This window comes from Semicossyphus pulcher, unplaced genomic scaffold (assembly GCF_022749685.1).
Source record: "Semicossyphus pulcher isolate SPU_LCO1_2020_fin unplaced genomic scaffold, fSemPul1.0.p SCAF_23, whole genome shotgun sequence".
In the NCBI taxonomy this organism is placed as follows: Eukaryota; Metazoa; Chordata; class Actinopteri; order Labriformes; family Labridae; genus Semicossyphus; species Semicossyphus pulcher.
The window spans coordinates 11,122,931-11,141,340 of record NW_027211697.1 but is presented as its reverse complement, the minus strand read 5'-3'; the positions used below and the strand labels follow the sequence as shown (position 1 = coordinate 11,141,340).

Sequence of the window (18,410 nt, the reverse complement as noted above, 5' to 3'; positions counted from 1 at the left end):
CTTGTGGTCTTACCTGTGGTTTGAAATAACGGTGGGTTTCAGTTGGACGAGGGGATGTCTCATACTTCAGTACGCAAATTAGGCTTGAGCAACATTTGAGCCAGATTGCTGTGAAAGCGGTGGAATCGTTCACTCATACCTGAGATTGTGTCTTTTCAATTTGCAGCCAAATTTGGGGGATTTAGTTCTTCATAAGACATCAACAAATGTGAGTCAGTGTTGATCTCAAAGAGTGTTTGTACAGTGAGACAGTAATCACTGTTTCTTAGCAGCAGTTTTATACAAGCGAAGCACCTGAAATAACAAGAAGTGCAGCTTAAATATAATAAATAATGTGCACATTCTTCTTTGGGCAGATTGGTAGCATTGAAATAGGCACGTGGGAAATTACTATTCCATGGTAATTTCCTTTAGTTTTGTTCAATTATTTCATTTGACATCTTGACACGGAAATGGACCGCAAGTGATGGCTTTATTGGAGTGTTTGGATTTGTCACGTGTTAAGCCAGAGATATACTTGCTGCTTGGCCTTGTGTTCACGTACACGTGTGTCACTGGAGGACACCCCTAGAGGGCACGCCAAAGAGCTCAGGCCGTATGTAACTACCGTATTTGTGAGATAGATGTGAACAACAGACATGGCAACACTCATGGTCACGGCCACGGTTCGTTGGACAAAACATGCCATCGGCTATGTCCCCACTCCACTCCTCCGTGCACGGACGTAACGGTCTCAGACTTGTTTTCATTTAGTTTTGCAGGTTTCCACGTGGACCTCAAAGAAACGTATCTGTCACCAGCTATTTTGATAGGCATGTTTGTCGCTGTGCAGTGGTAATGACACATCGTACGGATGTGGATAATTGCGGAGTTGACCTATCAGCTCTTCTTCAAAACTTTCCGCCATTGTTGTTCCTGCTGCTGTGCTGACCGTGTCCCATCCCTGCTGCCTCTACACTGCCCCTACTGGTCATGTGCATACTGCATCTTGCATACACGTAACGTAAATTTTTGAGCCGGGCCAAACGGACGCAGCCATCATGCCTATGCAAACGCATAGTTAAAAGCAAGAATGTCTCCGGCCTTATACACAAAAAAAGGCCTGAAAAAACATTGCAGTCGCATTGCAACTTAACATAACATTAGCCAATATTAGCTATTGGTCACACTAGTCGAACCAAGGCTGTAGAAGCAAAACTTAATTTTCAATGTTACAGAGAAACAAGTTTTTAGGAGCGTTTTGTGATCAGTTGAAATCACAGATTCATGACAACAAAACCCTTTTTAAGATTGTTCCAAAGAAAAGCCGCAGCTGTGTGAATTCTTTGTGCTTAGGGCTCAAGGTTCTTAAGCTTTTCATCATGTACTGCTGTTGCTTTGGGAAAAAGACAAGTGATGCAGGACTGTCGAAGAGGTTCAAACCGTCTCTGCTTGTTGCTTTGATGTGAAAAGAGGACGAGAAACTGAACAAGGCAAGACAAAGCTTAGGAGCAGACATCAAAGTCGGCATACTGGAGTAAAAATCGCTGTAACCAGTTCAGCTGCCACATTGTATCAGCTGTATATCAGCAGCTGGCACTAACGCCCCTCAGCAGTGTGTCCGCCTGCAGCTTCACACAACCTGTGGCCAGAAGAGAATAAAGCCGTTTTTTTATATAATGGTGATTTATGTAACATTTGTTCAGGTAATTAGTATACTGTAGAGTTTGCCTGGAGCTTTACTGCATCAAAAAATGTGTATTTATCACAGCACATTTTTAAATTAAAGGAATTTTTAACAAGGTCACTGTTTTATGGAACGATTCTTTTTGGTCTCTCTTTCTCTCTGTATTAGAGAAAGAGCATGAAAGACAAGAGGCAGGGAGAAGATGAAAAACATGACCTGCGAGAGAATTTTTTAGGGAGAAAAAAAAACGTGTGTTATTTATGTTTCAGAATGTCCTGAGACAAATTTAGCCTCGACTTCGCTGGTCACAAACAAATTAGTCGAGGACATGCAGTGCCGCAGGAGTGTGGGATGCTCTGATGTTGATGTGCGGTATCAGCCTGTCCCCCGGCACCAGGCTTGGACCCGGCTGTGAACTTTGCCTTTAGCCTGACCGCCCCGCTCTGTGCATGTGCAGAGGCAGAGTCATTGTATGGAAAGCCTTTAGCGAATGACTGTGCACTTATACCTACGGGGGATGTTTGCATGTGTGCTTGCTAACACCTCCCATTGATAGCCTGTGTGTGGTTCAGTCTAATTCGGTCGTGTCTGTGTGCAGCTGTGTTAGCCTGAGAGCTTCTGTATGGAGCACAGCGAGCCAGACTCATTACATTACAACCACTGTGACACCTGATACACAGGCACAGGGGGCTCAGAGCCAGACCACTGCAGGTGATACATCACTGACTCGATGTGTGTGTGTGTGTGTGTTTTTGTGTGTCGGAGTGAGTAAAAAAAGTAACTGAGAAGATAGAAGGCATGAGAACCAGACGTACTGAGTGTACAGTGTACCTGCAGGTGTGTGTGTCTTGTTTGACAGAGATAAAGTGAATGAGCGTGTGTGTGTGTATGTTTATATCTGCATGCTGCAAGGAGCGTAAAATGTGTGCAACATGAAATGTGCACCATCCAAAACCACAGATTCACATGCATGTGTGAATGTGTGTGTGTGTCTGCGTCTGTGTTGGGATCATATTTAATTCATGAGGCTGTATCACTATTTCCCCTGTGAGACTCAGAAGTCGGGCAGACAAACACACCCACCTGTAGTTTGAAATAATTGATCCAGTCCGCCCTGTGGCCATTTTTTTTAACACAAACAGTATTACTGCTGCAAAGAGTGTGTTCATCGTGTGCAATGTGTGTGTACATCATCTCTAATAATGAATGTATTCGTGCGTCGAAAAAAATCCCCATGTTTATCTGCCTGTTGTGTTTTCTAGGGCTGAAAAGCAGCTGATGACATGAGACTGAAAAATAATGACTTACAATATAAAAGAGGCTAAGAGTCTACAGCCATGCTAGCAGCTGTGTGACGCAGCACTGAGGTACATCGTGCTTTGAGCTAAATGCTAACTTTAGCATTCTAACATGCTCACGGTAACATGCTGATATTTATTGTTTACCATCATAGGGAAGCATGTTAGCATGCTAATATGCTGTGTTACTGACATTCCAATGATGGGAGCATTGCCTAGCTTCAGCCACTTTTAGCTATTGGTCACACCAGTCCAAACACAGCTGTAGCAGTAAAACAGTGCACCAAGAATAAAAGGTGTTTTGCATTGCAGAAAAATCAACCTTTCAGTTTAAAAGAAACAATATTTCTAGCATTCTAAGACACTCACAGTAACATGCTAATGTTTACCATGTTCACCATGTTAGGGAAGCATGTTAGCATGCTAATATTATTATATCATTACTCATTAGTTTTGCATTTGTATGTAATGTAATAGACAGAAAATAATTATGACTTTATGTTGGTGCTTGATCAAAGGTCAGGGGATCAAAGTTCAGATGATAATCCTTCGAGCCCCTGAGAACATGAAGGTCTGCCCTAGTGGTGAAACAGATCAGAGTTGATCCGTGATCCGTACAAACCACTCCCCATGGTTCAGAACGCGTGTGATCCACGGATCGATGCAAAGTCATCATAATGTAAAATGCAATTTTATTGCTGCTAAATCCCAAACGAGAATTGCAGTGAAAAGACACTAAACAGCGTATTGTGTTTGACTCTTAATAGTAATGCTTAGAGTTGTCATGTGGACGTGAATGATACTACGTAGATGGCATGGTGCAACCTTAGAAGTTTGGGGGGAAAACCATGAAAAAAATGTTCATGTAGCAGCTTCTGCACGACTGACTTAGGAAGTTAGTTTACAGTTGGAAAAGTTGGATATTCCCATAAGTGACTCGCTCTGCAGCCAACTGTAATGTGTAGATATTAATTTACTGGTACTCATGTTTCAGGAGCTCAGTGTCACAGCGCGCTGCTGCGACAAAAACTGGAAGCATAATTCCAAAAACGGAAGCTCACCGTTTGATGTTTTGCCTGTGACTTTAAGAAACAGTGTAGGCTACTGCAGGTGTAGCCCTTAAAAAGATACACACACGTCTGCTTTGAAGGGTCAGCAGGTTAAATGAATAACAATCAAACCCCCAAACTTGAACTTCATGGTGGCGCTCAAAGCCAGGATTCATCCAATATGATTAAGTTGCAGCTGTGACCTGTTGGTGGCATCAGAGGGAAAGTCAGAGTGTCGTCAGAGTCATTAGAATTCATCCTCAGGGCACCATGAATATCTGTACTGAATACAATGGAACTCCATCCAAAAGTTGTTGAAATGTTTTACTCATCGTGGTGCTTGAGTAAAAGTCACAGTGTTATCCTAGGCAGTTTTCTGTGGACTGTGAATCTCGCTGCATAATTTCATGACAATCCATCCACTATTTGTTGAGATATTTCTGTCTCATCCGATCAATATTGGAATTCACAGAGTCTTAGTGTCTTTAGTGTCTCTATGATGTGAGAGCGAGAAAACAAATCACACCATATATATATATATATATATATAAAAAAAAACATGTCTCCACTGTCTGTGTTTGCTATAACAAGCTATCCAGACATGCATAATCAAACACAGATCTCAGAGTACCAAGATGAGAACTGCCATCATCCGTGAACCTGTCTAAGAGGAGACAGAAGGGGTTTAAGCTAAGGCCCTCCCACCTTCTCTCAACCAACCAGGTGTTATCTCCTCTGTTACTGAACATGAACACAGCTGCTGAGTGGATTTTTTTGTTTATTTTGCTTTTTAAAAACATGTTTTGTGTGCTAGATTTTCCCTGAGGTTGTTTCTGCTTTATTGTACTCCCCGCTCATGAAATTCCTGACATCTGCACACATACAAGCAATCAAATACTCGCACATGCATGCAGCGGGATAATGTGCTGATGAAGATAATTGCACAAACGGAATTCCAGGGATAGTTTTCCTAATTTGTGCGCCCTTCAGGAGACAAAAGCAGGAAGAATATAATGTGCTTCTTTTTTCTGTTCTCTTCACCGCATCTTATCTCTTCCTATTCATTGCTGCTCTATTCTTTCTCCCACCCCCCTTCTCTTCTCCTTTCCTCTTTAATCCAGTCCATCAGTGGTCTTTGTGAACCGCTTTATTGTTGCGTTCAAGGTCACGTCTTCACTTTTAACTCTGCGTGTGCGTGCGCGTTCGTACTGTACGTCTTTGTCCTCCATGTGCCTATGGAATGCATAATTGAAGGTAGGTGCTGAAATTGAGTTTCCAGGGCCTTTGTTGTAGCTGCAGCTCGGTTCATTTCCTACATCCACAGGTAAACACTGCTTGACGGTATATATCACACTAACTTCGAACCCCCCAAGGGTGGTGGGTAAAGGATAGAGACTTATATAATGTGGTACACCAAAGCACCAAAGCAATATAGTCTATTAGAGTGTTGCCACACTTTGTACCTGTAGGACAATCTGACGTTATTTGGACAACAGAGAGAATTTGGAGATTTAATGAACCGAAGCAGAATTTGTTCAGTCCAAATCAGCTGTGAAAAACAGATGCTGTGAGAAGAGTTCATAAATAACGACAACTCACTTGAGCTGCCTCATTTAATGAAGCTCCCACCACAGACTGCTTAGGAGTATAACTGTTATACTGTAAGAAGAAGGGTTTGCTGCTTGTTGAACACCTGCAAAATTAGGCCGCAGAACCAGGACGCAGTTTATCAGTTGAAGAGGTTTAAATGAAGATATGCACTCAAAGGCCACTTCATTAGGTACACCTGTGCAACTGCTCGTTAAAGCAAATATCAGCCAATCATTGATGGAGTGATTTATGGATGTTGGTACCAGACGGGCTGATCTGAGTGTTTCAGAACCTGCTGATCTACCGGGATTTTCACCCACAACCATCTCAAGGGTTTACAGAGAACGGTCTGAAAAAGAGAAAATATCCGGTGAGCGGCAGTGCTCTCGGCGAAAAAGCCTTGTTGGTGGCAGAGGTCAGAGGAGAATGGCCAGACTGAAGGTATGCAGAAGAGCATCTCTGAACGCACAAACGCAGGTGGGCTACAACAGCAGATGACCACACTCCTGTCAGCTAAGAACAACATACGTCTCATACTCCCAGAATGTTTTGTTTTGTAAAGTTATAGAGAATATGGAAACTTTGAATTCATTTTGACCGAATGTAAGCTCTACAAGAAAACTTTGGCGTGTTCGGGGGCCATTTAAAATACTGGACATTCATAATATAAAACTCTCTAAAAAATAAAAGTGTCATCCTGCAAAAAATCTTAAGAAAGAAAAGCTTCTACTCCAGCCTGTCTGGCTGTCTCAACTGTCATTGAGTCACTCCCCCTGTGGTCCCTGTCCATCGATCTCCACCGGTCTCTAGAGAGAGCTGGAGGTAGTGGGTCATGTGACCCCGGAGCTCTGGGAATCTGGGATCTGTCAGTCACTGCGATGGCAGGAGGTCAAAGGTCACACCATCAAAGTCAGACACTTCAGGAAGAAATAAAAAACGTGTGATGTCAATTTTATGCTTCTTTGGCGACACTGACATAGACACTTTTATACACACAAGTAAATGTCTTTGTTTCTTTAAGCTCAGATTAAACCCTGCATGTGACAGAGTGAGAGCAGAAAGCTGCTGGCCTGGACGGTAAACAACGCACGGATATAGTTTCTCTTTGAACTCTATCAAACTTTGATGAGAACTTGACCCAGGCAGGAGTCCTGCTCTCTGCTGTGTGTAGGATGCTGCACTTCTATAGACCCATTCAATCCTCTGTCAGCCTTTTCCACGTCTCTCATTCAGCACTCACGCAGGAATAGCTCTTCACTCGTCATTCACTGCTCTCTCTCACATGCACGTTTTCCCTCAGATATGTCCGTGTGTTTGCACACGTGTTATCATCGCCTGTTTATTTATAGTGTCCGTTGGCCAGGTGTAGAGGTGTAGAGGAAATGTCTTCCCTCACTTCTCCAGTTCAGTGGGGTTCAGTACACACTGTTCCAGCCCTGGCCAGAATGGAGCCTAAAAATAGAGGAAAATACACCTCCCTCCCTTACCCTCTCCTCGCCTCCCCTCTGCCATTTTTTTCTCGCACGAAATGACAAACACTCTGCAGAAAGACCGCGGAGCCATAACAAAAGAGGAGCAGAGCAGTTTAATCGGCAGCCTGGTTGGCTCGTCTGTCTGAGTGAAGGATGAATAATTTGTGCTAATTCCCAGAAAGTTGTGATGGTGACAAAGCTTTTCACAATATTTAGCACTAAAATTATGTAAATGCAAGAGTACATGAACATTTCTGACTCCCTTTGATATCCTTACACTTACAGAAACCCTGAACCCCTGTGGACTTGTTCCCTCCCACTCCACCTATTCATCCGCCTTTTGCGCACTTCACTCTCTCCCTCCTGTGGACCTCAGATCAAAGCCGGCGTTCTCTTTGTGGTCGGGTGCACTCCAGGGGGGCCCCCGGATCAATTGAATGTGTCTGGAAGGTATCGAGTTTGGTCCGGCGCTGCAGGTGTCCTGTCCTGCTCCCTTATCTTCCACCGCAGGCTTTTCATCTGAGCAACAACGCCACATAATTCTATTAACTCTGGCTCGGTAGATTCCCAATTTCACCAGATTAGCCAGGGCTAAACCCACACTTTAAGGGATCAGTAATGGATAGGGATGGGAATGCTCGGGAAGAGGTGAAGAAATGCCACCACAGTGTGTAGCGGTGTGAAAACATGCCACAAAATGCCACAAATTTAGAGACAAACACTGAAATGATGAACACAAACACAGCGTATAATGGGCTTTGCACCTTCCGCACACAATCACAAGGAAGCGTTTGTGTTGTGTAAGCTGCTCTGTAATGCCAAAGCCCCTTATCTCTCTGCTTATGCAATTAGGCTGGTGAAACAAAGCCCACAGTAATTAATCATAATATCCCTGACGATACAGTATGTCACTGTGTCACCTCTGCTCCTGCTGCTTCACGCAGCGCTCACGGAGAAGACTAAACCATCTGGAGACATCTACACTTTTTTTCTACTGAGTTCCCCCGTCAGACCCCGGAGTCTGAGTCACAGGAAAGATTTATTATAGTGGCTTTAAAATCACCAGGAAGCACTGTTAATTAAGTGCCTCTCCAGGTCTGTTAGTGTGCACTTGTTCCTCTTTCTTTCCTCCATTATATGAAGAATCTGAAGAAACATTTTGTTGTTGTTTGGCCCACAGCGAGCAGGTATACACCAATGACTGTATATAAAGATGGACGACGCGTCTCCATCTGCTCCTATTCTTATTCCGGTGCGGAACGTCTGTGTGTGCTTTGGCTTGCGCGACCCCGCCCACTGCCCATTTGTTACCCCGGGTTGCCAGATATGAAACAAATTGCCGCACAGGACTCGTGGCTTGTCATTGTCAAAGCGCACAACTTGCGCTCGAGTAGGTTCAGTGTCCTCAACCTGGCAACCCGCGTTTTGTACATTTGGTCCCATTTACAGTACGTCACAACGCATATTAACCCTGACGTCCAAATATGGTCAGATCTGACTCCAAAAGAAAAACAAAAATGGCACTTGCCAAAATGAAATGTCAGCCACTGCTTCAATACAGTATTGTGTGAGAGGTCTTCACAGCTTTCCACCTGATTGGTTGGGTGTATGTGTCATTGCATGATTTCCCATGATGCCTCTGTGTTTTAGCCACTGCAGCATATTGGCCTCTGCTTTCTTGAGACAGCTTTTAGATTAATGTGTATACCAGTGTGTGTGTGTGTGTGTGTGCATGAAAGTCAACGGCAGGGATTAAAGTCGCAGAGAAACACTGTCTCTTTTTTGTGTAAGACTCAGTAAGCCTGCCTGACACACACACACACACACACACACACACACACACACACGAAAAGTCCAAAGCTAGATTTATCCCTTCCACTATGCGCAGCTTAGCCGCCCTTCTTCACCTCTGAACTGAGATCAGTGTCACGTCAGTCTGCTCGGCTCCACACTGCAGCACCAGCAGACGCTCAAGCTGGTCTGAGATCGGCCCTAAACTGAGCCGGGGGACGGGGGAGTGGGAGTGTGGCTGAGGGTGTGAGGAGCGCTGCTGGATGGGGGGTAGAGAAAAAGCTACGGACGTCATCACGCCCGTGATTCACATGTCGTAAGTAGAGTGCGGGGAGGAACAGAAACCTGATGGTTGCACTCAGAATGAATCCTGCTGAGTAAAAGTTACAGAAAATCAGATCCTGGCTGTTTTGTCCTCCTCTTTTGCATGTTTTTTTAATTTCATTCACAGCAGAGTGGGCAGGATGTGGGATGCGAGGTGTGAAAGTTTGACCCTGGGGCAAGTTGGAGGTGGATATGAAGTGGGAACAAATGCTACGAGGTCAATGTTTCAACACTTGCTAATATTCTCAGTAGGGACGAAGCAAAAATCTGATTTTAAAACACTCTATCAAAATCACCATGATTTAGTTCCCTCTGTCTCTGTTTGTCCCTGACTTTTGATTTCTGTTTGTATTTGTATAAAAAGGCCCGGATGTGTTATCTAATAGCGCTGGTTGTGGTTCAATAGTGTCGACATCTGAATCCTTTCAAATCCTTTAGTGGATCTACTGAAGTTTGGCTTTCAGCCTATAAAAGTAACACACTATGAATAAAAGATTTACTTTTTGTAAGAGGTTAAGTGTCTGCGTGTTAGTGTGCAGTATAATTTATGTTTCAATCAGGTCACTGAACTCTAATATCAGTCAATGACCCCCATGAGCAATATGACAATATGCAATTTGCCTTCTAGGGCAACCTACAGGACCCTGTGTAATAACTCTTATCCCAGTGCAATAATTTCACTCGTAGTAGTTGCAATATAATACATTTATCACCGTGCATAATTGCATTCATGTTAGTGCCATGATTAAAGTTTTTGTAGGCCATGAGCACACCTTTGATCGGAGCGGCGTCGGGTGGAGAGGAGAGACTTACTAAACCTTTGTCGCTATAGAGCTGCTAGCATCGCCGAAAATCCCCCACTGTGCCCTCAAATGTCCTCTCCGTCTGCATTACCACCTGCGCATCGTCCGCTTCTGTGCGTTACAAAAATGACAAACGGCACAGATGAAAACTTTGGAGCGCGGATGAATCACTTTGGGACACTCTTTTGCTGAGCTTTTTATCCTCCTCCACTGCTTCTTTTTCTCTTTATTACTGAGAGAGATGAATTCATACTGCACGCTGCCACCGGCTCAGCACTGCTCCGGTGGCAGGAGAATATCCGTCCCTGACACACATACACGGAGAGAAACGCTGTAGTGAGTATCAGGGTTTCAGGGATTAGGATTATGGTGACAGGAAATAAAACTGAAACTGATGATACCGATGGTCATACTCATGATTATCTATCTATCTATCTATCTATCTATCTTATTTCATCCTCCATCTATATGCCATTTATCCCTTCATCTATCCATCTATATACCATCCATCTATCCATCCATGCATCCACCCATCTATATACCAGGCTTTCATCCTCCATCGATATACCATGTATCTCTTCATCCATCCATCTATATATCATTCATCCATCCATCATCCATATACCATTCATCCATCCATCATCCATATACCATCCATCCATCCATCTATATACCATTCATCCATCCATCATCCATATACCATCCATCCATCCATCCATCCATATACCATCCATCCATCCATCAATCTGTCCATTTACCATCCATCCATCCATCAATCCATCCATATACCATCCATCCATCTATATACCATCCATCCATCTATATACCATTCATCCATCCATCATCCATATACCATCCATCCATCCAGCCATATATCTATCCATCCATCCATATACCATCAATCCGTGTATGTACCATCCATCCATCTATATACCAGTCTTTCGTCCTCCATCTATATACCATTCATCCGTCCATCATCCATATACCGTTCATCCATCCATCATCCATATACCATCCATCCATCCATCCATATACCATCCATCCATCCATTTACCATCCATCTATCCATCCATCCATCTATATACCATCCATCCATCCATATATCTATCCATCCATCCATATACCATCAATCCGTGTATGTACCATCCATCCATCTATATACCAGTCATTCGTCCTCCATCTATATACCATTAATCCTTCCATCCATCATCTATATACATCCATCCATCATCCATATACAATCCATCCATCTATCTACCATCCATCCATCCATCTATCCATCCATATACCATTATCCATCCATCCATCTATCTACCATCCATCCATCCATCTATCCATCCATATACCATTATCCATCCATCCATTTACTGTCTACCCCCCCATCTACACTCACCGGCCACTTCATTAGGTACACCTGTATAATCTAATGCAGTTCAACACAACAGCAGTGCCATGGATTCTGCTTTAATGAAGTTTAGTTTTTGTTGACTTCGGTTTTGTTGAGAGTCGGAAGTGTGTCAATTCAATGATGTTTGTTACTGAGGCCGTAGTTAAAGGTTGTACTCAACAACATGATATTGAGATGTGTCTCTAATTTGTTGTCCTCCCTGTTTACATACATGAGGAGTACTGAATATAATGCTGCTCAGTACAGCCCCACCACCAATTATGAGCTTCACGCTGAAATACCATTGAATTAACACGTCTCTGACAGCTTAGAACAAAGCCTGTACACATAACATAAAAGCTCATCTTATGGCTGAGCTGGTGCTTTGGATTACATTAGATTTTTCAGGTGTACCGTCCATCCATCATAGCCATATACACACCCTTCATCCATTCATTTATATATACCATCCATCCATCCAACAGACATGTATCCCATTAACTGAGTATTGTTATACAGTACAATCCTTTTCATGGGCAGTTGAAACCCCTGCTGTTTCTTGGACTCTTCAGCAAACTCATTTCTGTTTTTTAACCAACGGCCGTCAGATTGTCTGGCAGCAGTGACTTGGCTGGCGGAGTTGGACACGAAAAACACACAAATAAAATTGTGATAGAGCACAAAAGTGCACATGAACACGCGGGCAGTTTGACAATAAGCGAGGCAGACAGATTGTGTGAGAATAAAAGAGAAGAAAGAATGAGAAATGTGAAATAACGGCCGGGAAAAAATTCCAGTCTGGTACACAGAGTGAGAGTCACAGCGAGAGTCAGCTTGTGATCTGGCTGTCACAGATGTCCACGCTTTTGCTTTGTCCCTGCTGATCTGCACCAGTGTCCAAATGTAAATGTCGCCGTGCCGGGAGCGGCGTCAGGTGTCATGTCAGCCGTGTCACGCTGAGTGACACTTTGATAGGGGCGGATTACGGAGAGAGTGATGCGATCGGCATGAACCAAACAGACTGTAAAGAAACAGAACAGACAAGATCATGCAGTGACGATTTTTCTGTGTGGGTGTGAGCGTGGGAGGCACATGCATGGGGGTCTGTTTGTCTGTCAGCATTTGTTTGTGTGTCCATAGAAGAGAGGCTTGTCAAAATCACTCTGTTGATTGATGATAATTAACATGCACATGGTCTCTCTTACGGCCTCTCTCTGCTCCTGTTTCTCCCCCACTCTCTTCAACATTTGTCAGAAATGTTTGCATAAAAATACTAAACTTTATGTGCATGTGTGTTTTTCTCTTTGAGAAGCAGGTGAATGAGAACAAGGTCACAACTGTTCCTGTAAAGCCGTCTTCTCTCTTTCTCTCTCTTCTCTCAGTTTGCTGTTTCGTGGTTCACAAGCGCTGCCATGAGTTCGTCACCTTCTCCTGTCCTGGAGCTGATAAGGGCCCTGACACAGACGTAAGTTGTTAATACTTTATGCACCCAGATACCTGAGTGGATCTACCTGCACACAAAAACTCTAAGAATATTTTTTTTGATATATTATAAGACAGCAGAAGATCCCTAAAAGGTTTCCAAAAAGTACAAATCAGAGTTTTACTACAGCGTTTATACATTTATTTTAAAGTAGTTTCAGTTTCTCAGATTTTTTTTGACAGCTGTTTAAAAAAAAAAAGTGGAGAAAGTGCAGAGTGTGTGCTTCCTCAAACACGTCATATCAAATGTCAAACAGACAGCGAAGCCAAAGGGCTGAGCTAAAAGCAGAGTTTAAATGTCTGGTGAAAGACGGATACACCGCTGAGTCAAAGGAAGTCAAGTCTTCTCAGCCTGATGGCAAATGGAGTTCAGCAGGAAAATAAAACTCTTAGGTGCAAAGCACAGCGAGCTAAACACACTTCCAGTAAAAGTTGTTTTTTTACTGGATACTCTGTTGGACAGGTTTTTGCCATGAGAGCAACTACAGAAAAGGAAACTATGAGACTCCAGACTGTTTAGTACCTAATGCTGAGAAGAGACAAGGATCAATACTGAGAGACCAACATGAATTAGCATACTGATAGCGTTTGGTTAATACCCCACATTAACACGCTTCTCGGAAGCTCAGAGTTACCAAGGGATGTCGCTCTTCCAACCCCGTTGTGTTCACAAGCTTTAGGTTATAATGGGGAAACATCTGAGGTTGCTTTCACACCTGATAGCTTTGGTCCGGACTTTCTGACTTTACTCGGAAAGGCCGCTGCCTTTGTCAGGAGTCTGTTTCCAAACCCACCCCGGTCCGGTTTGATTCAGGTGGGAACATAAACAGACTTAAAGTAGGACCCAATACAGGAAGCAAACCAAAACACTGTGCTTAGTGGGTTAACGGTGGCTGACACTTGCAGAGACAGCCACGCAGCCAGGCAGCAAGATGAGTAGAGGACAGACGTGGGGGAGAAACTAAAGGAGAATGGAAGTGATCGATCTGTGGAACAATGTCTGACAACAAAACATTAAAGTCCGCGATCGTGCTGAGTCTGATTGAGGAGTGTGCTCTCCCTCTTTCTTTATTTCAGGGAGTTTGCTCTCTGGCTGCTTGGCTGTCTCTGCAAGTATCAGCACCTGTTAACAACCCACAATGCACTGTGTTTTGGTTTGCTTCATACATTAGGTTCCGAAGTCCGATTATGTTCTCACCTGAATCGAACCGGACCAGGGTTAGTTTGGAAACAGACTGAGTCCTGACTTTTCTAGCGGACTGTGGTCCGGTAGTTTGGTCTGCACAACGAGTTCAAATGCGTGTTCTCACCTGTCCAAACGCACGGGACTTTCCGAGTAAAGTCAGAAATGAACAAAGCTGTCAGGTGTGAAAGCACCCTTACACGTTTCCCCATTATAACTTTAGGCAAAATGCAACACTGCAACAATTTGTTCTTTGCTTCGAATCAAACAAACTGACTCTGGGTGTGAAAGCACTTTGAACAGGAGCTAACGTTTACATCCTAACTGCATATTACACATTATAATTGAGCATTAAGAATAAATAATTGCAATACATGAATTCATAAAAAGTGTCTTTCCATCAGAAAAAAAAATCTCTTTGGCCCAACATGTTCTGCAACTCAGCTAATCAGAGACCAATGTTTTCTCAGCCTTTCCGAGTTGTTGTTCTGACTTGAGGGGGCGTTCAAGTGAACTTTCCCCATGAATGCAGGGATATTATTCGGACTAAAAAACCAGAATGCTTCAGACGCCGAACATCTTGTCCCTCACCTGCATTCATTTGCAGATATCCGTTTAAACAGATGACAATAATATTCACTTGGAACATGACGGAGCCTCTCTCTTGTGCTTCTCCACCATCTCTCACAGACTTAATCCATCCAGAGTGACCATTTAATTACACTCACAGACCGGTGTATCAATAATATATTAAGAGAGGGCGTATTGCATTATGTTCTATTGATTCTTTTGTGTCTGCCTGTAAAAGTCAACCCTCTATCTGCTCTATCTCTTGTGTGGAGCTCTTCTCTGTTCACCAGCTGTTTGCTTCCACACATCAGGTGTGATAACGCTGTCCCTCATTAGCCTCCCTGCTGTACCCTCAGCCTGCGTGATGCTTACGGGGCACGCTGGAGGTGCTGGTGCGTTATCAGTTTTGGAGTCTGACCTCTGTGCTCCCCCAGGGTGCAATTTATCTGTGCATGTGTGACCCTGTGAAACAGTTGAACCTCAGTCTCCTCTCCCCTCGGGCCAGGCTCGGGATGCGTCCTTGGTTAGATTAGAGATGGAGGTCAGGTAGAGCCGCAGCATGCGCTGATGTCTGTGTATTTAACATGCAACAAGCTTTACTGAGGCCATCATGTGAGCAGAGAGTTTGTGCACATATCAGAGGATAAGACACCACACTGTCATTATTGGTCATCTCTAATGTTCCACTACAAACACAAGTAGCCAATTATACACCAATTAGACCTGTTTAAAATGTTCCCTTGCTAAGCCAGTTAGACACACACACATGTTTGCTGCTTCAAGAACATCACAATCTTTTCAGAGTCATTACAGTTTCACTGAAGCTGTGTCTTATGAACTTTCATCAAAGCGGTCGCTCTGTATCGGCGTCTCTTCATCCTGCTTTGTTCCTTTAAGAGTCATTAGTCTCGTCTCAAACCGTCCAAAAGCCATTGTTCATTGTCTGTATCGCTCCTGAGCTACCTTCTTATTATTCAACCACGCATCTCATCAGCTCTATCTGTCCAACTTCCTGCCTAACTATTCAACTCTTTCTCTCTATCTCTCTATGTTATCTCACACTCTCTCTCTCTCTCGCACATACGCACACGCGCGCTTACCTGAATTCCTGGCTTTGAGTGCCCATTGTGAATTTTGATCTGCCTGTTTTTGTGCCAATTATCTACCGCCTGGAACAGAGTGCATAGAGGGTCCCTCGGGGATGTACCTCTTTCAATTCCAAATAATGATCCTGGACCAGCTCACACACAAACAGCTCTTTTTTTAACAAGAGAAAAGCACTTATTTTCCTTCACTCTCGTCAGTTTTTGACACTTTTCTCAATTAGAACAGTTTTCAACAAAGATAAGTTTGAAGAAAGTCAGTCTGCCTGAGATGCTGTGTGCTGTTGCTCACTGCTAATGTATAGCGTGTGTGGCATACAGCATTACAGTCATGCAGATCGATTGTAAGAGTATGTTGTTGTTACATTTATTGACAGAGATAGAGACAGTGGATGGTTTCAGAAACAGGGGAAGAGAGAGTGGGGAAGACACGAGGAAGGAGGCGAACCTGGGGCCGCCGCATCGAGGACCGCAGCCTCTTCACGTGGGACGTGCGACCTAACCGCTGAGCTAAACCGACGCCCCAAAAAATGAGTCTTAAAGCTAAAATGAAAGAAAGCTTAAAGGCTGTTCCTCTTTATTTTTCCTTCCAAAGCAAACTTTATACATTCTGACATCTTCATCACAGTTTGCGTTGCTCAAATTTAGATCTGCAGTTAAGTCAGAAGTATTTTTAAAATTAGGCACTATCTCTCGCCTCACAGCGAGAAGGTTCCTAGTTCGAATCCCGGTTCGGACGTAGTGGGCCTTTCTGTGTGGAGTTTGCATGTTCTCCCTGTATATGCGTGGGTTCCCTCCGGGTACTCCGGCTTCCTCCCACAGTCCAAAGACATGCTCATTAGGTTCATTGGTGACTCTAAAATTGCCCGTAGGTGTGAATATGAGCGTGAAAGGTTGTCTGTCTCTATGTGTCAGCCCTGTGATTGACTGGCGATCAGTCCAGGGTGCAGCCGGCCTCTCGCCCAGCTGAACAGGATGAAGGGTATCTATAATAGATGGATGGATGGGTTGCTATTATATTGCTATATATGGGCAATTGTTGTTTGGGGGAGGGGTCCATTGTGATGACATATATTTATATATATAAAATAACTGGTTATCTTTATTTATATTAAAAAGAATTTCAGAGTAGCACAAACAATTCAGATCTTTAACTTTCAGCTCAGTAATATGTTTACATCTTTAACAGAGCCTAATATTTCCCTGAAACAGCTGTAAACTTTACTCAAACTGGAGTAAATAGTGAGTGTGTTGGGGACTATTTTTAGCAGCGTATAAATACAAACTTGGTTTGTTTGAGTAGTAGCATCAGGACGATACATGTGGGATTGACTCAAAATAAACCACGTTGCTGCATCATGGTGATGAATGCACATGTGCACAGTGCAACAGTGTGGTTATGGTGCAACCACGTGGCTCTGGTGCAGGAATATCACAACACCTGTCCTTTAAACGGCACATGTAGCGCTGCAACAATGAGCCAATGAATCGATTGATCGGCCTCAGGGTGGACGACGATGACTCTATCCATCCATCTCCAATCCTCCGTCCCTGCCCGTCAGCTTCTGAATCAGTCCAGTGTCATGACTCTATCAATCACTCTCACTCCGTCTTACTCACACACACACACACACACACACACACACACCTCTGCACTGTTGGTAGAGAGTGACCCTTGAGCCAACCTCTGTGCGGGAACGGGCGTCATCTGTGCGGCAGATGCTTTGATCCGCTCTCAGTGCGCCGCGGAGAAGAGAGAAGGAGATGTTCGAATTAGCATCTGAGTGAAAAGTGCTCGCTCGCTCTCTCTCTCTTCTTTCTCTCTCTGTTTCTCTCTTTTCTCATTCAGCACATTGTGAGGCGTAGGTGGTAAAAAAGTGCTGTATTATCAGTCAAGGATCACTCGGGAAGCAGTGAATGGAGGTGAATCATCCATAGAGAAACAAAATATGGGTTTCACAACCAGGTTACGTGTGCATAATAGGCCCGCATCTTTGACCAACGAAGCACTTTGAAGATCCACTTTTTCTGCTTCATTTCAGTGACAGATTTGGTGCTTGTGACCGAGGAGATTATGCTTCACATGGGTCTGTTGCAGTTAGTCTCTTTGGCAAATCCTCTTTCCAACCATCTGTCTTTCACCCTGTTCATTAACATCGCTGCTGCGGAGAGTCCGCATGTGTTTCATTTAGAATTAGATGGCTTTTTCTTTTCATCCCAGCTCCATGTGTTTGATGTATCACGTGTATCTCCCTTACTGTACCTTTTTTCTGTATTTCATTTGTAGGATTTGGAAATCAGTCTGCTGTAAATAATCACCGTCTCTAATGTGAAGAAATATATCTGTTGAGGCGCCGGTTTAGCTCAGCGGTTAAATACAGAGGCGTGCAACTCCCTACTGGCAGGCCTTCCTGCACGCACATTCAAACCTCTGCAGATGATCCAGAACGCGGCAGCGCGACTGCTCTTCAATCAACCCACAACCGCACATGTCGCTCCACTGTTCATATCCCTCCACTGGCTCCCAGTCGCCGCTCACATCAAATTCAAACCCTGTTGCTCGCTTACAAAACAGCAACAAAAACGGCTCCTGCCTACCTGAACGCCCTCATCCAGGTCTACACTCCCTCCCGCCCACTACGCTCTGCCAATGAAAGGCACCTGGTGCTCCCATCACAACAGGGCCCTAAGT

At 43.9% G+C, this 18,410-nt stretch overlaps 1 protein-coding gene across 2 annotated transcripts in view; it reads left to right on the top strand.

Moving 5' to 3' along the window:
* prkcab (protein kinase C, alpha, b) overlaps window positions 1–18,410 on the top strand; it is a 129,625-nt gene that overhangs the window by 25,670 nt on the left and 85,545 nt on the right. For both annotated transcript variants that reach the window (XM_069674004.1, XM_069674003.1), the window contains exon 3: window positions 12,763–12,845. In XM_069674004.1, the coding sequence (XP_069530105.1) occupies window positions 12,763–12,845 (83 nt within the window). The remainder of the gene's footprint in view (window positions 1–12,762; window positions 12,846–18,410) is intronic.